The sequence below is a fragment of the Uloborus diversus genome, chromosome 9 (assembly GCF_026930045.1).
Source record: "Uloborus diversus isolate 005 chromosome 9, Udiv.v.3.1, whole genome shotgun sequence".
Classification (NCBI taxonomy): domain Eukaryota; kingdom Metazoa; phylum Arthropoda; class Arachnida; order Araneae; family Uloboridae; genus Uloborus; species Uloborus diversus.
The window spans coordinates 85,636,292-85,659,472 of record NC_072739.1 but is presented as its reverse complement, the minus strand read 5'-3'; the positions used below and the strand labels follow the sequence as shown (position 1 = coordinate 85,659,472).

Genomic DNA, 23,181 nt, shown 5'->3' with positions numbered 1-23,181 from the left:
GACAAGATGATGGGCAGTTCTATGCTCCACTTGGGCTCTTCTATCTGCACCTTTCGTTTGGCTTACGTTTTTTTTTTTTTTTTTTTAAATTTTATAATGGGGAACCGAACTTTTAACGGCCTGTTACAAGTAAAAACTGAAGAAAACTAAAGTTTACGTTTCACAAAATCTTGCCCCTGAGAACCATTCTGTTAGAAGAATTGCTCAAATGTTCCAAGTTTTTCGATTTGGTGTTCACCCTGCACAATTTTACAGTGAATGGAATAACATTGGGGTCATATTAAGGCATGGGCAACTGGGGCAAAGGTCCAGGGCACCAGAATTCGGGGGGTGATTTATGTTGCATAAAAGCAAGATGTGAATATTAGATTTATAAAAAAATCTCTCCTTAACATTTTAAGCGAGTAGGAGGGCACCAAAAAAAAAAAATCATTCCCAGAGTTCTCAAAAACCATGAGCCCTGAAGAATGTAAATCAGAAAAACATTTCCATTTACTTGAAACAAAGCAATTGTTTCTAAATAAAAAAAAGAAATAAAAACAAAAGAAGAATATTAAGAATCTTTAATTACATGCTCCTTAAACAGAAAACTGTTTTACATAGTATGCTAGAAATTTTCAAAATGAATGTTTAATTCAAATATTTACATTTTAAAGTACAAAACGAGAAAGAAAATCATGTAATTAAGGCAATGGTCCCATAATATATATATATAAACATGCATACATTCAATAAAAACTTTTATGTAGAAAAAGAATAATACATATCTACATAAGCAATACTTCTGGAGCATTCAAATGGTCTCTTCTGTACACTATTTGTTGAGCATGAATCTGCTAGACATTTCAAAATTTGAAAAGGAAAAAAAAACTCATCCATATTTGTAAAGCATTCACATTAAAAAACCTACTAGCATTTTATAGGAAGGGAGAAATTCCCCCATAACAATTTTAAGTTAAGAAGGAAGATTAACATGCAAAGCTACAATTTATTCCAGAAAAAAAGCTGATCTTCAAACGGAAGAAATTAGATGAAAATGCAAAGCAAAGAACTGTTTTCGAAAGAGCAAGAAGAATAATCAGGGGAAAAAAAGAAAAAGGAAAGAGGAATTCATATGTGAAGCAGATAATACTTGTAAATACTCCCATAGATACAAAACACAGTTTGTTACGAGAATTTTTTTTAGACATCAAGAAAAACTTCTTTTGGCAGTTTGATGTTGATGACTTTTCAAAGTTTTCTGAAGAGATATCACAAATTGTCTGAACAGAATGGCCCCAGATTCTTCTCTTAGGAATATATGAACTAATTCTTACTCACTTAACTTCGATAAAAGAAGAAGTTTTTTATTTAAAAAGTGGAAATGTAATGCATCTGTATCAAGTATGTTACATGCTTTTGTGATTTAAAAAAAAAAGGCATTTACAGAAAAATCAACAAATATGCAGAATAATTTGTTGTCCCGAACTATAGAAAATAAATTTATGAACTTCATAGCTAATAAATAATTTATTAAATGCAGAAGTCAAATTGATAAACAAATACAGCCATAAATTTTCAAAGTATCAATGTAAATGAAGTTGAAATAAATAGAGAGAACAAATGATAAGGAATAACATATTAGTAAAAGTATCATTTCATAAAATTTACAAATGTTTAGTGAAAAATTAAAATATAACATGTTAGATCCAAAGTGTATTATTGTGCCCAAGTGGGGAAAAAAGGAAGAATTCATAGAAAGAAAACAACATCGACAGTTATTTTTTACATATGTAAATAAATAATGACTCCATAGTTTAATTTTACATTTGTATCATTCATTATTTTTTAAAATACCCCCCCCCCTTTCCCTTTATGAGTTAGTCATGGAACTCCAACCAGGTTGTAAATAGAAAATTAAGTTATGCAGCACTAACAGGGCAAAAAGCATGTATTACTTGAAAATAAAAAAAGCAAGAGTTCAAAATATCAAAATATGATATTTTGATTAGATAAATACAAAGGACATGCTAAAAAACGAAAAAAGAACTTCAGTTATGCTGAGAAAATTGAACAGCATACAAGTGACTTTATTGGAACTTTGTAAAGTTACAAGATGCATGATAGAAGAAGTGAATATACACTTTACACAACTTCTTCTCAAATTTTTAGAAGAAATCATCACATAGGTTACAGAAGAAAACCAACCCTCAATACACATCAAATTTGGAATTATTTACACATTCACATTGATAACATACACAATATCCATGTCATTGAAAACTTCAACACTACGGTTAATTGGCGGATCACCAGGCAAAGGACCAATTAGAGCGGACATGCTCTGATGATGAAAGTCATTTGTTCGGTCCAAATACATGACTACCATTTCCACTCTTATTTCTGGTCTAGTTGAAGGTTCTGTACCACATTTCATGCATAAGGCGCCACCTTTAATTTGACGATTGCTAGACTAGATAAATAAAAGCAAAGAAATTTAGCTGTTTAATATTTAAAGCACATAATTTAAAAAGAAACAGGATGACTACAAATTTGAAAAAGATTTTCAAAAACACTTTAACTTTGCTAACTAACACAAATTCAAAAGAAAAAAAAATGTTTTTGTCTTGTCTGAAAAGGCAATGTAAACATTTTCTTGAACTGAAGCAGTGGCAGAACTTTCAAGCAATGTTTGACTCATAGTACAATACCACCTTGTTTTTCCAGCCTTCATTAATCTGAATTAAATTAGTAGATTTTTGTAAAAAAATTAAAGTTCACATAAATATTAATTTTAAATTATGATAACAAAAACGGAGCTATAAGTACGCCAAACATTCATTTTTTATTTTGATTGATTAATGTTAAAGCCTTTGGGTGACTGCTTCATTCAAACACCATTTGTTTGAGACAAAAGTCAGGTGATTAATTCTTTAATTAATCACCTGTCTAATTAATCACCAAGTGTTTTTTGTTACAAAACACTTTTTGTTATCATAATAAATGGTAAGCTCCCTTATTTAAGGATTTGTTTTGCTTATCCAGATCAGGGTTCTCACTCATATTTAAAAATGAAATTCCCGGACTTTTCCAGATGAAATTCCAAGTGATTTTCAAGTTTACAGCTTTGTATAAGCTTATAAAAATTATGATTTCTTTTGGAACACCAGTAAAATCAAAGTCTTAAGCATTTTAATATCAGAATTTTAAAGTTTTTTCTGTAATGATTCTTCTGGCTGAAATGGTAAGTCTTTGGTTAAGTATGCACTTAAGATCTACATTTCTTCTGGTTTCAAAGCAGTGGCTAAAGAACATAGTAGCCAACTTACTGTAGCTCTAAATGATACAAAAGATAGTTTTATTTTTCCGTATATTTTCAATTTCCCAGGTTTCTGACAAAATTAATTATCTCCTGACTTCCTTGATCAAAATAAAATTTTCTGGCGACTTCAAAGTTTCCCTGACCAATGAGAATCATGATAGATTTTTGATTCTCTGTGCTGTCTTTGGCTCCAGTTATTCTGGATCAACGAGGTTGTACAGTAAATACAAATAACTTATTTTCTTATCAGTAATTTAAAAAAATTACATCAATAATACCAGAAATTAAAACTTTTAAAAATATTGTAATTTTTTTACATGAATGAATTAACCTTTCAGCTCTGAAGACTTTTATTGCACAAGTTATATCTATGCAGCATAATTTTTACTCTAAATGATGAACTAGCATATAGGTTACATTGCTAAATTCTGATTGCATAGAAATTTATAAAGCATAAGTCACAATAGCAAAAATATTAAAGTGAATCAACAAAGGAAAGAGATAGTAATTACCAAAAGATTTTGTCGACGCTTTAGAACCAGAGTAGTATGAGGTACAAAGTCTTCTTGACAATTGATGCATTTTAATGATGGTTCAGATTGCAAAACACTTTTTGATGATACAGGATACTCAAACTTTTCCTAAAGAGTTAATTTTTAAAAAAAAATCAAGTTAATGAATGCCTTACTAACAATTAGTAACTATTTTTGGATTTCCAATGAAGTTTAAATACAAATTGGTTTCATTAGAACAAAATACTACTGGAATTTTTAGTTTATTTTAGTTATGTTGCTAAATAATTTATATGTAAAAGTAAGGGAATTTATTTAGATGTTATTATGAAAAGTGCTGGTATCTGAAAACCAGACGGTTGCAAATTTTTATTTGCTGACTTTCCTAAAAGAAGATAAAAATACACATGTGCTGTTTAGATGAATAATTACATCATATTTTATGCATGTGCTTTAAATTTGCACAACAATTGATGAATGAAACAATGTTAAACAATGCCAGAGTTTTTAAGTTTCCTTTATAATACTTTTTAAAAATCTGTATACACTGAGCAATTGACTTCAGTTGCCAATACTGATATTAAAATTAACCATTTGTGTCACAAGGTTGCTTGATTGTTTACACACACACACACACACAAAGACAGAAAGTTCTGGATAAAAAGGCTATTAACAATAAAAATGTAATGACCAAAACTTAAAAGTCATCTTGTGACTGGCTACTAACCAAAATTTTAAGTTTTCAGTTTGAATAAGGAGAAGGACTTTGAGAAGATAAGAACAACAAAATGAAGATGAATCTCAGGATCAAAATAAAAAGTAAGGGATAAAGGTTGCACTGACTAAGAAAAAAATCAGAACATGTGGAATTTAGAATTTTCAAGAGGAATTTTAGAGCTAAAGTTGAAAAATGATTTAAATCATTGGTTTAAAATAAAATCATTTGATTTAAATCAAGACTTAAATCAGATTTAAATAATCGACACCCTGTTATAAGGCATACATTGCCAGCTTTTCAGTTAAAATTACTATGTACAAAATTAGTTGATACTGTTTTGAAAAGCACTACGACTATGAAGGAAACAAATCATGCTTTCAATTTAAAAAACATGGTAAACGATAACCTTAAACTTAAATACAGTAGACCCCCCATTTTACGCGGTTTTAGATTTGACACCGTTATTTATATTTCACACGGAAGAGTTTCGGTTTTATGCGGATGCGGCAATGCAAACAGATAAAATGTTCCCCTCTTTCAAAATCCAAACTTCTAAAGATTACACCTAAAAAAAAAGTGCATTTTGGTGTGCTAATACTCGAGCTTGGGCCACTGGAGACATTTTATGGGATTGCTTCCAGCGCTCTTTCCAGGTTATTAAACTCACACAATTCAGAACTCACAGGATACCGACATTGATGACACAGAACGAAAAATGTTAACATTGAAAATTTTGAGTCATTCCTTGACAATAGAAATGATCTTTCTGATTTGTTCGTGAAGGAAGATTCCAACATGGAAATGATGCAAGTGATCATGGATGCGTTAATGCTCTGCAAAGGACTACAGAGAAAAATTCTTAATAACTGCCAAAAGACTATCATAGCCAGCTCCTTTTTATAATCAGAGCACAAAATTAATTTATGTTTTCTTTTATAAATGTTGTGTGTAGAAAGATATAAGTACATATTAAACTTATTATACAATTAGTCATCACTAAAATGAAGTTTTTTTTTATCTATTGAACCTAACCCCTATTTTACTATGCAGTTTTGATTTGTGCGGTATTTCCGTGGAACATAACTCCCGCATAAAGCGAGGGTCTACTGTATTATAGATTAGTTTGAATTAAAAATAAATAAACAAATAAACTAAAAATAAATAATATAATATTAAATGAACAGATATAAGAAATATAATTTGCAAGTTGCATCACATTTTAATATTTAATTTTCCAAAATGTATATTATGGACCTCCATATAAATAACCCAGCAGTTGTCCATCAAGCTCATTTAGAATTAATTGATGAAATTAAAATAAAAAAAACTACTTTACATTCTAAAGAGGTCTCATGAAAACAATGAAAAGATAAAAAAAATGTAAGGATAAGAAAATTGTTTGCAGAAACATGTTGTAGTCAGATGAGAATATGTTGATGAACATGCAATCAATATTGACCAGTAAATTGATACATTTTCTTTTGAGACAAATCAGTCTTTTCAAAATGTAATGATTAAATTAACAAACAAAAAATTAAACCCAAGCTTTGATTTTTTTTTTTTAAATAAATATAGAAATCAGTTAAAAAATTTTAAAAGGAAATAGAAAAACTAATGAGAAAAAAAATTTCTTTTAAAATTTTTAACAAAAATATTTGATGAAAAAAAAAACAAGCTTTTAAGGTTCAAAGGGCAAAAAAAAAAAAGAAATTTAGGAGGCCTAAAAGGGAAGAAAGAGTTCTTCAAAGGGGCTTTGAACATGACTGTAGCTAAAGACCAGTAAATTTTAAAATTTCAACTATGACAATACTTGCCTGAGCTATATGAAGAACTTTAAGCAACTTTTCAGGAAGCAGTAGAGATTTTTTGGCTCGAGTTAGAGCAACATACAATACACTAGTTTCTTCAGACCATGCTGGATCTAAAAAATCAATATGTGCAACAGCACCTTACATTATATTCACTAAATAAGGATAAACTAATCTCCTATTCTTACAATAATGCACTAAAATTACTGTACTTTGTCATGTATGCCTAGTCAATTACTTTTTTTTCCCATCTAATAAAGATTATAAAACAATTCTAATATGCTTTGCCTTCAATTTAGGAATTGAGCCGCACAATATCTATGAACTCTCACTGGTGAGATAAATTTACTTCATCTAACAGTTTGTTAGCACATTCAGCTTCAATGAGATGACACCTGCCTCCAGTTCAGTTATTCCCTATTCTAGACTGACAAGTCCAAACTAAGACAAAATAGCAGTGTGTGGATGGGATAACCCGGCTGTCGGTATGTTGCATGAAATTTAAATATTTTTTTACTCTAACAATGACAAAAATTTAATATGGTATTGTTTTCAATGGTTTCACACACTTATTTTCAGGGTGAAAAATGGATTACAGAGCCTCCTAATGCTAATAAATAATTATAGTATTCCACCCTAATGGAATTTTTAAATAAGAATTGTGGGAGAAAAGAGGATCGATGTTCTATGCAACATATCCAAGAAAGATTAACGTATTTTTTATGTAAGTTCATAAGATACATATATACATAGAAACTAGTATACATAGTATATATACATAGAAACTAGTACATAAAAAATAAAGTCAGGGTTCGTACTCAATTTCAAAAACAAAATGAAGGAGTTTTGGAGGAGTTCTGAAGGAGTAAAATGAGATTTTGAAGGAGTAATAATAGCAGACTTGCCAATCTTATGAAAAGAAAAAACGGGAGATCCAGTCAAAGCTTTAAGGGAGAAAAAGGGAGATTTTAAACGACGCTATACTAAGTAAAAAACATTGTTATAACAAGTATTTATTTAATTTTTTCATGAAAGAGAATTCACTCGTATAATCGCTCTTTTTGTTTGTAGATTTTTTTTTTTTCAGACATCGCTAAAGATGAATGTTAAACTACAACGCACGCTGTAGATCATGGTGAAAACATGCGGCGCAGTTAGCATGTGTCTGAAAACTGAACGATACCGCGAAAACGGCAATGGCGCATGCGTGAGATAGAAGAGGAAGTGCGAACGTAGAGTTAAACCAAAATACCATCTCCGGAAGCATTTCGGTCGACACTCCGAACGCACCCATCGGATGTTTGCCACTCACCTTGCGTTCGACAAACCTCACCGGTCGATCGGTAAGTAACTGGTTACTAACCGCAGCGTTCTATGATCAATCGGTTACCGCATCCGTTATCATTCTAAGCAGTTGATTGGTTGATTGGAGCACGTGATCATTAGCTGTCACATGATTAACTAACCGGTCATGCTCGTCGAACATGAGCTCACTGAGCAGTGCAGGTTTGCTCTGCTAGCCACGCCATCTATTAGGGCTGTGAGTAACTGTTTTAAGGAAGAAAATTAAGTTTAATTTTAAAAAAAAGAAAAAAACCCGAAAAAAATATAAAAACGGTAGAAATGGATACTCAAACGTACAACCGGGAGAATGGAGTAAAGAACGGGAGTCTCCCGTGAAAAACGGGAGAGTTGGCAGGTCTGTAATAGGCTACTCTTAAATGATGTTGCATTTTTTTTTTCCAACATTTTCAACTCCCTTCCCCTTTGTCAAAGTGTCAAACTTCACCTTGCTACTCCTCTTGTCATATGTCATATCATTATAATAACTGAACTGTGCGATGTCAATTTTTGTCAACATCTCTCTTCCCCTTGTCACAATTTCATGAATCCGTCTCTCCCTCAAGGCACAGGCCCGACGAGAGACAAAGTCAGCCTAGTTGGAAACTAGGGGCCAGCGACAATAACGCAAAAAAAAAGAAGAAAAGAAGAAAGGAAAAAGAATAAAGAAAAAGGGGGTGGGGAACTCCAAAGAAGAGAGAACATAAAGTTTAAGTGAAATTTACTCTTTTGATATTTACTTTTATGGCACTTAAAATAGAGTTAATTGTTTTCTAGTAAGCAGTTTCAATTTTTTTTCTTCTTTTGTTCCGTTTTCTTTTCTCCCCCCCCTTTTTCTTCTTTTCCCCTTTTCTTTTTTTCTTCTTTTTTTTGGGGGGGGGGGACGGAAGGGGCTTGGTGACATAACTGACAAGGGAACCTGTTAACGTATCCTTGTTAATGTGGATGACCCTTTTTACAATACCATAACTGCGATTTACTAAACAATCGCTTTTTTAACACAATCACTAATTAAGAGTACATCTTAAAAATGCTTATGTATTTTTAAATAATAATTAGACAAAGTGACTTTTGCTGCTGAGAGTTTGGTGGAGGGAAAAGCAACAATCAAAAAATTTGAAAAAATAGCCAAGCACCATTAAAGCATGTTTTACTACACTTATGAAATGTCTTAGTCATCTAATAATATTTTCAGCTTCAACATCAATGATCAATTTGTAATTCTCATCTTTTGAAAAATATAAATATACGAAACTACTATATAAAAATCGTCCTTATACCTTTGCACTTGTGACGATGTTAAGTTGTCGATCGAAGCTACTGTCATAGAAGAAAATTTTGTAATCTTGAACTAAAAAGAAGGAGTTTGATGGGCCCTTCAAAAAAATTTCCTGAATGAAGGAGTATTGGAGGAGTTTTGAAGGAGCGTACGAACCCTAAAAGTGTAACTTTTTTTTTTGAAATTCAACTCAAAATTTTAGAGGTTCAACTGTAATAAAAAGTGAGCTCTTCACAAGACACATTACGTACGCATTACAATACACAAAACTGAAACAAGGATAAAAAATAAGCTAGGGTTTCAGCATTTAACTTTTGACAGACACTTTTAACGAATACTGAATTTCGTTTATTTATTTTTTTTTTTAATCAGAACAAAAGAGATTTCCTTTTCTTTTGCCTTGTAAAAAAACTTAGTAAGCATCAAAATGAAAAACAGAATCTGATTCTCATCTCGATGCAATTGCATTTTTCAAAAAGAAGGTGTTATAAGCAAAAAGAATGCAAAAAAAAAAAAAAAAAAGAATTGTTTAAATAACTTCAGAATTGCATTTTCTTTTTTTTTTGGGGGGGGGGGGGGTCTACTAAGGTCAATCTTTCTAATGACTGACAGTCATCGACTATTAAAAGAAAGTTAAACAGAAAGTATTTATTGTACACAAAGAAAACAAATTGCTATAAATAATATGGATGCAACCTATTTTTTTTAAATACTTACTATTTATATCAACAGGCACTTTTCCAATTTGGTAATCATCTGTCAGAGAAACAGTATCAAATTCTAAACCTTTGGCTTTGTGAGCAGTAGAGAAAACAATACCTGCAATACATTCATGCAAGTTATCAATCTGAAGTAAAAGGGGGAAAAACAGTCAATGCAACTGAATTTTAAAACTGTTTTTGACTTTTAGAAATTTCAGTTCACAAAAAGTTTTATTCTGAGACACTTAAAAAAAGGGTGTCTTAACCCCTCAACTGCTAATGCCTTAACTGCCCTGGACATACTTATATATGCAGCACGGTAGAATATTCAAGTAAAAATTTCACCAAAAATATTTGACTTGTTGAAAGCCATTCTGCTGTTAAATTCAACTCTCTTTTTATATTTATATCCATCTATGTGTGTTAGATAGTTGAAAACAAACGATGTGTAGGACTATTAAACATAAAAATATTTTATATTTTTGAAATATTATTAAAGTATTTTATACGAATTATCTAACCGACTTATTTTTTTTTACAAAGAAAACAGAACACTTCTGATGCTCAACACTAGCTGTATGCTTTCTAATACTTGCCCTTTAGTGTTGCCGTCAAACCAGTGGTACGGCTTAGGGCCAAGACCGCAGTGATACCCTGTGGAAGTATACAGACAATAGCATTTTAACACTATTACTGCAGTGAAGGCAAAACAAATCCTGAGATTTTACAATTAAAAAAATCATAAGTTACATAAAGAAAGTAAAAACATTTCCAACTAAAACTAATACAGTTTTTTAAAGTTATTACAAAGAAAAAAAAAAGGAAATGACAACTAAAAACCTACTGGCAAGTTCTATAGGATGACTGCATTTTTCTTTTATGGTCTTAATGTAATCCACAATTTTGTAATCATGCGCATTGATAAGCTCAATTTTAGCAAGAAGATCAGGATCGTCTGCGTTCTTGGCATAGTTATTTAAATCAGCAAATGTTTTGAACCTGGAGATGAACTTGTCTTTTACAGGAAATTTTGAGTCTGAAAATAAACAAGAAAAATTAGGCCTCAATAACTGAATATTAGAGCAAGTAACTTCTTTTTTCACATCAAGGAACTAAAACTACAGAAGAATTATTTATAAGTAATAGAAACATAATAAAACAACACAAATAGCAATTGTCTTTAACTTAACACATAAAATTACGAAAATTTCAATTTAAGCCATGGACAAAACAACTGCTAAATTTACAAAATCAAAAACAAGAGGATCGAAGCATTCAAAATAGAAAAAGAAAAAGAGAAGAAAGAAAAACTACATGATAAATGAAACAAGATTTTTTATGAGCATATTTTCATATTATTGATATTGTTTAAATAGCAATAAAGGTAAAATTAAACTCAATCAAAATAGTTGATATGACTATTAGTCAATCAGTAACAAGTTATTTCTAAAACAAAGTTTTCTCTTCAACATTAACAAAAACATTAGGGTAAAGAAGTCTACCATTGAAAGACTGCACCCAAATGAATAAAAGAACCTATCTTTTCTTTTTCAATATGATTTCAAAGGGTTATATTCTTAGATGAATTAATAACAGCATTCCTTTTAAGTAATTCCAAAAGGGCAACATCTAGAAAATTTTATGGTTTGTCTACTTTTTAGAAGTGTTTGTTTATTGAGTTGCTGTATCACTTTTTATTTAATCTCCTAAAGAAACTTTAAGCAGAACAGTATAAGTTATCCCTGTTCATATATATATATATATATATACAGAGTGTTCCGTTTTAACCTCCAAGACCTTTATTTTCGCAACCGTTAGTCCTAGATGTATACTCCCAATTGCAAAAATGTTCAAAATCAGATGCAGGGTTAAGATATTGAAAGTTTGAAGTAAAAATAAAAATGAGTCAAAAAATACAAAATTTAACTTTTTATATGGGCCCTACGTCCCCTAATTAATATTTAGAGAAATAATCTCCATAGAAAACTATTAGTGACACAAAAATCTCGGCATTTGTGCGACAAAAACTGAAGGAGATATTCCATTTCAAAATTTTAAGGCACCATACAGAAGATGAGAATGGAACTTATCACCCTTTTCGAAGAATGGCAGGTTGTCAAAGTAGAAAATCAAAGTATTTATATTTTAAATTGCTGTTCAAAAATAAATGCAAATATTATGCCATGATTCGCAAAAAGACACTACAAAACCTCAAACAATTTGAAAAAATCACACTTTATGCACACATATGATTTTAAATACTTGTTAACCGCTATATTTTCCCCCTAAAGGTGTTATTGAAGGCTAGTGAAAAGTGGTGTAAGTCACAAAACGCTGCGTTTCCTATCTCGGTGAATATTGGTTGTACTAATTCCAAACTTTTTGTGCTGGAATTATTTTTTAATGGAAATTATTTCACTAAACATAAGTTAGGGGACCTGGAGCCCGTATAAAAAGTTAAATTTTGTATTTTTTGACTTATTTTTATTTTTACTTCGAACTTTCAATATCTTAACTCTGCATCTGATTTTGAACATTTTTGCAATTGGAAGTACACATCTAGGACTAACGGTTGCGAAAATTAAGGGCTTGCAGGTTAAAACGGAACACCCTGTATATATATACAGTCAGACCTTGAATAGGAATTCTATGTCATGTCTTGTCAGATATATGGTCAAGGTTTTAATATATTAATCGCTTATAAGGTTACTTCTGTCTGATTTCTTTAAATGATTTCAGTGCTTAATAGATTCACTTCCAAGAATTTCGGCGATATACGATCCTTAAAAAGTGAAATGTTGTATTCCTATTAACGTAGCATGTAGTGCACCGAATGCAGTAGAAAGTGAGTATTAAGACAGTGACACTAAAATATAAAGCAATAACGAGGGCACTCAGAGTGTACATATTGCACTTTTTTACCAGTCATGAGAAGTCAAAGAAAATTTTCAGAAAACAATTAGAAACATTGTGTTTAAATTTACGAAAAACCCTATTAGTCAGGTATTAATTATAATTTTGAGTTAGGTAAGTTGCACATCAGTCCTCTGCTTGGGCACATTTGTAAGCAGCTTTACTCTACATGAAAGTTCTAAAAAAATCATTTTTAAAATTTCTTATTGATTCCAAAGGTTTTGATTGATTCAAATCTATTAAAATAGTTATAACCTAATTACTGATATTTTTGAATGTTTTAAGTTTTGAAAAGAATTAAGGTATATACATGTTTATTCTTTACACACACGTTATAAAATATATATGAATCGGTTATAATGTCACCCCGCTTATAAGGTCATTTTCGTGAAGTCCCAAGGGGTGACCTTATGTCGAGGTCTGATTGTATATAACTAAGCATATCAATGAAAATGTTTTTAATATCATGTATGAGAAGTCAGTTTTTAACAATAGTATGAATCTATGAAAATAAATTTGAGCATAATAGTTCATTTTACTGATAGCTTATTCTAATTACTATTTATTAGTATCAACACAGTTCTTTAAAAAGAATTTCTTCATTAAAATTTAGAGCTTTTGAAGAAATCAGACACAAATCCTGAGGAGGGAGGGGAGAGGTCATGGAGGTCATTATCTCCTTTAAATGAACCAAAAATAGCCTAAAACAGCATTTTTGGCAGTTTTTTTTTCCCTCTTCAATTTCGACCAGAATTGTTTATATGATCTCTAAAGGAATTGAATATTCCTTTAGAGATCATATAAATAATTAATCACACAAGTTCCAAATATTAATTTGCTGCCAGTTTTTCATTTTATGAAAAATTCTTTTAAAAAATTTTTATCAACTTTGTAATCCATTAAAATTAAATATTGAAAAATTTATGAAACAGAAAGCTGTAACTAAATTTCTATTCTTTGTTTAGAGAATTTAAAGCTGAAAATTAATTTCTGAAACATTTTTGGTGACTTGCACAAGATAGATGGGGAAAAAATTAAAAACCTAAAACAATATCCAATATCAAACAATATTTATTTGAACTCTGAAGGCGATTGCTAAGCACTTCAAAAAATTCAAAACCTGTTAAGAATGTAAAATGATTGCACATTTCAATACATAGATAACAGATGTCAAGTTTGAACAAAAAAATGAAGGATGGAAAAAAAAAGAGTTTGATTTTATAAACCTACTTTAATTATCTTTACATCATTTAAAATACATAAAATTGATGGATAACAGTACATTATAGTCATCTTATAACTCTTGAACAATGTGATTCCATTCTGAGAATAATACATATAACGTCAGAGATGAGAGACAAAAGGTGATTTTTTGCATTATTATGGAGTTAATTCATGTCTGAATGACATAGTTCCATGAAATGGGTGATTTTTGTTTGAATACTTGCCAACAAATACCTCAAATCATTTACTAAAGAGAAAAAAAGTCAGAAAAGGGAGGGAAGAACAGAATGCTCTACAAGCTGGGCAAACAGAAGATTTTTCTCATTTGACTAGAAAAGTAGATCTGTGAAAAAAAGCAAGTCCCCTGTCAAAATAGATGGTTTGGCAGGCACAATGTATCACAGCTGTTAATGCTAATTCCAGGGAATAAAAAGTGAGGAGGGATTGTGAATGCATCACAAAATAAAAAGAAATATTTGTTGCATTGTAATTTTTTTACAGCTAAAGAGGGGAGGCAAATAAAAAGCCTGATGAGAAATGTCAACAAGAAGTGATAGAAATACATTATAATATAATAATTAATAAATAATTTTCTAATGAAAAAAAGACTTCGCAAGTACTAGCATAACAAAATTGAAAAACAACTTACGTGTTCTAGAATTTGCTCTCAAGTTATAAATATCGATAATCTGATCAAAACCATAACCTCTAATGCCCTGAAAAAAAAAATGTATTAATTACAATGCTATGTTAGTGTAAATAGAAAATTCATTGGTACTTCACTTTTAACCATACAGAGCTGCCACAAAAGTTCAAGAATGAAATTCCCTGACATTTTCAGGATTTCCAGTTGCTTTTAGAAAAAATTCCAGGTCAATGAAAGTCAACTTAAGTTATTAGATACCAATACAACATATTTTTGATGTAACTAAACCTAATTTATGAATTAAATAATGCTTTAAAAATTATCAGTCATTGTAATCAATATTTAGGTTAAGTTAAGATAAACTAAAAATTTAATTACATTGATTACAAATGCTTTAAAAGATCAGCACATGGGTGCAAGTTTGGTGATGTGTTCAAGACGGAAAATATTTTGACCCCCCCCTCCCCCTCCCACATGCGTTCTTAAGGAAAAATATATGAGCATAAATGTTGTAGATCTTGACATATGGCAGTTTTGGAACCTGTATTTGCTTTGAATTTTTAGCTTTTGACTTTTCTAACAACATGGACCTAGTTTAAATTGCAATATTTAAGCGTTTTGACATCGTAGTTCCAAAAACCTAAAAATCACCAATAATGGGGGGTCTGGGGGCTCTCCCCCAGACGTATTTTTAAAACGTCCAAAAAACGCAATGGTATTCCATTTTGGTAAAGTTCAGGGAATGGAAAGGTTCAGGGACTCTCTTACATCAATTTTTTCAAACTAATAGTCCCAAAATCACAAAATTGGGCGATTTTCAAAAATATTATAGGAAGAGGGAGGGGGCGCTGGCTCTCTCCGAAATTGAAGCTTTGAAGACGTTGAAAGTGAAGTTTTAAAAACGAAATCGTACTCCATTTTTCAAAACATTTACACGCTTTTTGAATGCATTATTGAAGGTATGGAGTTCAAGAACTCTCCTTCGGCAATATTTCGAAATTGAAATTCCAAAAACGAAATGTTACACGATGTTGGATGATGTTTGGGGTAAAAGCATTCGGGGCTTCAAACCATTAGTTTTTCGCCTACCGTAAACCTTTTTATTGCAACAATAAAATCGCTTGGGACATTCGGCACATAAGATTTTCACTTTTGCAACATAAATCAGTTCTGATCGGAAAGTCTACCCAAGATAGCGTGAACAAATCAGAAAAGAAAGATAGGTGAGGGAAGGATATGGGCGATTAATGAACTCGCACCAATCCCCCCCCCCCAGTCTACATTTGAAAAAGAAATATTGTATATCATAGCAGGTGGTAAAATTACCAATAAAAAAACAGCTTCAGTGAAGTAGATACATTTTTAAACGAGGAACCCTATCCAATATTCATTAATTAAAAAGTGCAATAAGGGAACTGAATGCTCACCCCAAAAGGGAGGGCACCTGCATTATGTCCCTCAAAAGGTACTCAAATACAACCTAAAGTAGCGTTTTAAATATTTCAGCATCGAAAAACTTTCGGAAGAGCACTCCCGTACCCCTTCCTCTAAGTTCACCACAAATTGATTTGCATTTTTAAGGCTTCAGTTTCTAAATTTTTTTTTTCAATTACGCACACACACAGTACCCTTTTACCTATATACTTGACTTATGACCGCCTAAAAGTTTTAATACTTTAATTTCCGAAAATGTTTGACAGAAGCTTCCTACTTCCTTCCTACTTAAGTCATCCAAAGATAGCTCAAAACAAAGTTCTTAAAACTTCAGAAACCACAATTTTTCGAACTGGGAGGCGGAACACCCCCTCTCCCTGTGAAAAGCAGGCACACTAAAGGCAGTGTAAGTTTGTGTTTAATATTTATTTTTCTATTGAAAGAGCAACTCCCCTCCCCACATCGCCAATGACAACACAAAGTTTTAAGACTTCAATTTCAAAAATGTTTCGAGAAAGACCCCCGATTTCCCTAACTCTTAACTCACTCAAAAATAGCGAAAATACCAATTCAATACTTCTGCATAATCAAATTTGCGGGGGGAGAGAGACCCCCCCCCCCCTCAAGCTCTTTCCGCTAAATTCACTAAATTTGACTTAAATTTGCGGTTCCCCCTTTTCATCACTGAAGTTTTTAGAATTTAATTTCAAAAATTCATCGAGAGAAAACCTTCGAATTCCCTCTTCTTAAGCCCCCCAAAGATTACTTAAAGCAGAATTCTGAATACTTCAGCTTTGAAGGGGGAGGGGGACCTTGAACCCCACCCACTACGATCATTAAAGATGGTCTAAAGTTGCGCTTTTAAGACTCCAGTTTCAGAATTTCGCCTAAAGAGAGCCACCCCCCTCTTGACATTGCCAAAGACAGACTAAAAGTTTTAAGACTTCCAATTACAAACATTTCTCGAGAGAGTGTCCCATATACACTTTCTCTTAAGACATTTTAGTATGGCCTCAAATATTTACTAATGCATCAGTTAGAAAACATTTTTAGGTTAGAACACCGAAACCATTTGTCATAAATTCATCAAAGATTGCCTAGATTAGTATTTTTAAGACTCCAATTTCCAATTTTTTTTAAAGCCTCACCCTCCCCACTTTTACATCATGAAAGACAGCCTAAACATTTTTACCTTTTTTAAAGAGTTTGCAGAAGAGAAATCCCGAACCTCTCCTAGCTTCAAAAATGGCTTAAAATTAAGTGTTTCGATTTTTTTTATTCTGGAGCCCTTGAGTAGCCCTCCCCCCCCCCCCTAGATTTTCCAAAATATAAATGTGTTAAGACTTCAGTATCATGGATTAATTTGCGGACTTACCCTCTTTGCAAGAGCAGCGTTTTTTCGCAAACTCCTGCTATTTTTCACGTTTCTTTCTCTCCCCCTCCCCCTATTCTCATTCTAGCGAGTGTTAGATTGAAAGTCATTGGAATTTAGTGATTCTTCAAGTCTTAGAATAAACATGTCAAAGATGCAGGAACAGTTGCTCGTCGGTGTTTCAAACCAGCTTGAAACTTGCCTCGTTTTCTTTCCAGAATTCCCATTTGCATTAAAATCTTCAAAATACCCAATAGTTCCCGATTTACCTGGTATGTGGACGCCCTTTGATGTGACGCAAACATTTCATCCCGTCAGCAATCACACTCAACCGTTGATTCAGATTCAACTATAAGGCAATTTAAGAGCGCACATAATTTTCATTTATGCGTGTAAAGTTTGCAAGAAAAAAAAACGTAAGGATGATCGAAAACAGCAAGTGAAAAATAAAGACGAAAGACGACCCATTCGAAAAATTAGCGAGAAAAGCGAGCAACTCCGCCGTCTGCAATGCAGTGAATTAGAAATAACAGAGCTACCTAAAAAAAAAAAGTCAAACAGCGCGAATCTAAAAGTCACTCCTCCGAAAGCACGTTGCAAACAAAACAAGCTCATGGCGGAAAATGGAGAGAATGTCGATGTAAATTCACGATTATGGAAAGGTCCAGTAATTAAAGCATTTTTTTCAAACACTCAAATTTTCGTTTTTTAGTAAAAACTGAAAGAAAGTCATCGAATTACTTTCCGTCCTGACCTCCGTCTTGGAAATTTTGTCCAAGACGGAAATCCGTCCTGAGACGGAAGGTCTTGCACCCATGGATCAGCAATTTCCAATAAGTACTTTTTGTTTTTTTGAAAAAGGACTGAAATTTCAAATGCACTAAGCAATTTTCAGCAAAGCCAGTTTCAATGCTGACATGTTTCAAAAAAAAAAGTTTTAACCTATAAAAGCAAAAATGTTGAGACTTAAAATTTTAAATTTTAATAACCAATATTCATTTTATGAAAAAGGGGGGGGGGGGAATGCAGAATGAAGGCTATTAAGATGCTAATAAGAGCATGAATTGCGGAAAATACTAGTAACTTCTAGCTAAACATGGCTTGTAATTTTTTTTTTTTCAGAAGAAGCAAAATAAAATGTAATAATACTAAATCAGAACTTTATGATTTTCGTATGAATATTTCTTTTCTTTTCTTATTTTTGTAGCCTTATTGGATTCAGTCTTGGAAAATGAGCTTGAATTTTCTTTCTCTCAACTACCAAAAAAATTCGCATGTTTAGATTGCAACATTTACTGTACAGAGCATTTTTGCCCAAATGGTGCAGCAATTTCCAACATCAGGTGGATAAATTGGGAAGGATTCCCTGACATTTCCAGAAATTTCAACAATTTGTGATATTCCCTGACCATTTTAGGTAATTTTCATTTTCCCTGACCTTTCCAGGTTTTCTATGTTTTCCAGAAGCATGACAACCCTGCCATATACGTTTTACATACTATAGTAGTCATTAAAATTTAAAGTAGGGTTGACATTACCTCAGATTATTGAAAACTTGGATAGATGGTAAAAAAAATTCAAAATTTGTCCTAGGGATTATAATTTCTTACATTTTAAGATGATAAAACAATATGCACATGCTTAAAGTCTCAACCATAATAATACACAGGCTATTCATGGTTCAAAGAAACTTTTGTTTTTTTATTTTTTTACAAAGTTAATTCTCCTTTTAGACACAAAATCAAGTCTAAAAAGTGGGGGAAAGGGTGACTCTCGAGTGATAAAACATTTAGTGAATAGACAAAAATAACAGCATTTTTGCTACCATGAAAAAAAAAAGGTCCAAAGTTTTAAATGAACACTTGAATTAAATGGAGCACCAGATTTTTAAGACTTTACTGTAAAATGTAAAAAAGCCATAATATTGTTAAAAAACTAGAACCCAAGTAAGAAAGTATATCAAAAAATCTTACTCCAGCAAATGCACCATGAATGACTGCAGGCTCATATCTCTTCCTGTTTTGCAGACAACATATTCTAACAGCTTCATTAAACAGTGTAACATTTGTGCGTGATATTATTGCATACTGTCCAATAACTCTACCATCAGTGTATGCTAAAAAGAGTTACAAAAGTTTCAAATTTGTTAATGAAATCCAATGAAATAAATGATTATTTAGAGCTAATAACTTTACAAGAATATTTTATAACAGGGGTTTTCAAACTTCCAGAGTCTATGCCCACATAACTACTAAAACTAATTCAAATGCCCAAAAGAAAGAAAAAAAGCAAGAAAAAAAAAAGGGAAGGAAACATTGAAGATTATTATTTTCTGAAACATTAGACAAAAGTATCTTACATGTCTTTTCACTTCCCACAAGAGTTTCATGAGAATTCAACTTCAAAACTTCCAAGCAACAGGATGCAATGTAAGCAATTTCCGGACCAAATCTAAAAGACTAACAAGAAATCTAACATCAATGAATCAAATTACAAAACTATAAAAATATTTCACATAAAAGCACACAAATTCAAGTTCCTTAAATAGCACTATGCAAGCACTTACTTTTGTCAAATAGTAGGTGTGTGTAGCAGACACACTTTGTAGGGCATTGTTTGCACCACGGAAACCATAAATTTGCTGATTTGGGTCCCCAACAAGTATGACAGGCAATTTCTGACTTAATACAACATCTAGCATTGCTGTTTGTTATTTTAAGGAGAAAAAAAGAGGTTTTATGAGTAAAAGCAAAAGTTAGACACATGAAACTTCAAAGTGAATTTAACTATACACATTAAATAACAAGCTTCTTTTCGCATTGCAAAAGACCAAACTTATTTATTACATTTGGACTAAAAATATTCAAAAGGAACTTTTAATAAAAGTAAAGAATGATAAAAGATATCATTTGAGACTTGATTTGATTAAATGCTTACTTGTTTACATGAAGTAGAAATGGACAATTTTAGCCATTTTTAAAAATTTGAGTTAAAAAAAAATGTGAATAACTCCTGCCGTAATTAAGTTAGAGCATCGTAACAAATTGAGTAGCATGCGGGAAAATTCTATCTTTCCCAACAATATACATAATATTAATATGTGCAAGTAATCCCAACCCCCCCATATTCGAAAGTGTATGTGAAAATTGGCCCTAAATTGAAATAAAAAAAGAGCTATTCATCGATTTTTTTTCCCAAAGTGTTCTGCAAACCTTTTCGGTACTAAAAGAAAGATACTGTAAAATTTTTAGCAAAATCGACCCAGTAGTTCTCCAGTTTTGTGCATTCAAACAAACAGACGCTTTTTGCAGGCTTCATTTTATACTATGTAGAGATGTTTTTCAAAAAAAAAATTTTTTTTTAAGTTGGAACAGATGATTATCTACAATGATTTGTTAATAAACGCACTATAGTTAATTTTATCTGTTATAATAGAGCCTTCTGGTCTGTCTAATCTCAGATAAGAGTACATTTAATTAATTTTACTTTTCAATATTCACATAAATTTTACCTTTTAAATTTCAACTGTTTTTAAAAGTTTGGAGTGAACCATTATTGTCATTTAAATAATATAAACTATTTTTTCATTCTGCTTGCATACATTTGAATTTTGCTGGTTTATGTCACTTTAATTAATGTTTGATTCATTTTTGCTATTTCTATATCAGTATATCATGGAAGTTATCTTTTTTGCTCAGTGTAACTTTTGCTAACTCATATTAATATAATCTCATAAGGGTCAATGCCATGCTGATATTACTAGTACCAAAAAAAGAAAATAATAATAATTTTTTACATGAGAAACTTCATGCAGTTTTCAACTCTTTATTTTTGTTCTCATGACTGAAAGTGAAGCAAAGAACTAAAATACTTTTAAAATATGTATTGTATATTTAACAAAATTCAGTGGACTCCCAACAGATTTTTAATTTGTTCCCAGGAAGAAAAGGGGTCAGTAATCGGTCACTTTGTCAACTATTTACAAATGGCTAATTTTAATTGATTAATAGGCTGATTTTTTTTCTTATTATTATTACACTTACTTCTGGCTAGAACAAGAAACTATGCTGAATGAATTTATTACACCAAACCAATAGTTTTGAACACTGTCATGCCGCCATATGACTCAAAATTTTAAATTATCATTGCAGGGGTGTGAACAAGACATTTTTATAAGAAAAAAATAAAGATGGATAAAAGAGGTTACAGGGAAATAATTTACAGATAAATTCAAGATGAAATTGAAATTTTAAAGGAAAAAGGACTTGAAACTAAAAAAAGGACCAGTTGAGAGCCCAGAGCTCAATAGTAATTTCATGACATAAATTATATTTCAAATGCTCACCTGGATTGCAATCCTGAGCTTCATCAACCATAATACAATTATATTCTGATAATTTAGGCTTACTCAACTGATAAAGCTTGAGATACACATCGTGAGTTATTTTAACAGAGGTATCATCCTTATTAATCATCTTCTTCCAAATCTCAACAGCATCTTTAAATACTTTCTATTTAAAAAAAATATTTTTTTTTCAGCATTGAATTAAAAAGCATAGACAAAATTTCAGTTAAGACTTGAAGAAAGAAAAAAAAAGCTATATATAGATTTTGATATGAAAAGAAAAAGACTGAAATGTGATGAGAGTAAAAAAACGTTGAAACATGGCAACATGAGACATCCTTAAGGTCTGAGTAGATTAACTTTGATTCCAAAATATGCATTACAATTGAGGAGGTACTAATCAAAACAACACATGTCAGTTTCAACAAAAATCAAGTTAGCAGCAGATTTAATTTTTCACAGAATGATTCCCACAACACTGTCTTGTTAGTTTCAGTAAAAGAAATTCATATCATATTTATATTGTTTTAAAACTTAGCATCCTAAATCAAGCAAGAACAAGTCCAAAGGCTTGCTTCAATCAAAAAACAACAAGTACATTCAGACAATAGGCTGCCTCCATTTTGGTCAAGTGACCTGAAGCTGATATACCCTTTCAAGATTTATGATTAGCTGTTGAAGTTATGGTGAACGTCTGTCAACGTTTTTAGGCTCTTAATTCGTTCAAAAACAAACATTTTTATCATAATTTAACCTTAAAAAAAAAAACATGTCCATCATATTCAATCAAACAAAGACCTGTCCTAATTTTTAAAAAATTAAGGTGTATCGATCTTCCTACATTTCAAGGTTTTAGTTTAAGAATATTAATGGGACTAAATCAATCTATATAAATATATCAATACATTTTCCCATAAAAGATTATTAGAAACACGTTTTTCATGAATTTCCAAAAATTGTTTAGAATGGTCATGTGTGGTTTTGATTAGCACCTCCTCAAATATACTTTAGTTGGGGCAAACCTAACATGGCAGCGTCGTAACGCTGTGATTCGGATCTGCGTAGCTGTAACAATGCTGCCACATAAGGTTTATCTCAACTATAGTGTGCTCAACTTGATATGTGTGAAGAGTTATTCATTTACAAATAAAAATAATAATATTATTAATTAGTTGAATACCAAACTTTTCGAAGAAAATAGCTCATATATGGTCAATAACAATTCAAGAATGATCATTACAGGCATCGGTAACACAAGCATCAATATTCAGTAAAGCTTAGCAAGAGAAAGATAGAAAAGCAATACTTGAGTTTTTAAATGTTTCAATTTATAATTCATTTTATGTGAAAAGAACTAATATTTCAATCGGCATTGCAAGATGCGTACATTTTTTTATTATTAATATTTATGCAGTGATTAAAATTCTGCCAAAATTCAAACAGCATTAAATTACATGCAATATACTCTGCAGAGACTGCAGTTCCGACCTTGTTATGAACTCTCTGGACGGCATAACCGGGCTGTCAATATATTGCATGCACTTCTGCCTTAGCCCTGGCTTAAAGGTGGTAACTTCTGCTTAACAT

At 31.5% G+C, this 23,181-nt stretch overlaps 1 protein-coding gene across 1 annotated transcript in view; it reads right to left on the bottom strand.

Annotated features, from left to right (window-relative positions):
- Window positions 1–566: 566 nt before the first annotated feature.
- The window catches only part of LOC129229606 (F-box DNA helicase 1-like), a 45,523-nt gene continuing 22,908 nt past the window's right edge, over window positions 567–23,181 (bottom strand). Inside the window, exons 9-18 of the mRNA XM_054863947.1 lie at window positions 21,595–21,760; window positions 19,816–19,952; window positions 19,609–19,708; window positions 19,223–19,365; window positions 14,447–14,513; window positions 10,505–10,696; window positions 9,677–9,778; window positions 6,346–6,452; window positions 3,814–3,942; window positions 567–2,452 (exon numbers count right to left, since the gene is read on the bottom strand). Coding sequence (XP_054719922.1) covers window positions 2,216–2,452; window positions 3,814–3,942; window positions 6,346–6,452; window positions 9,677–9,778; window positions 10,505–10,696; window positions 14,447–14,513; window positions 19,223–19,365; window positions 19,609–19,708; window positions 19,816–19,952; window positions 21,595–21,760 — 1,380 coding nt within the window. The 3' untranslated portion in view covers window positions 567–2,215. The remainder of the gene's footprint in view (window positions 2,453–3,813; window positions 3,943–6,345; window positions 6,453–9,676; window positions 9,779–10,504; window positions 10,697–14,446; window positions 14,514–19,222; window positions 19,366–19,608; window positions 19,709–19,815; window positions 19,953–21,594; window positions 21,761–23,181) is intronic.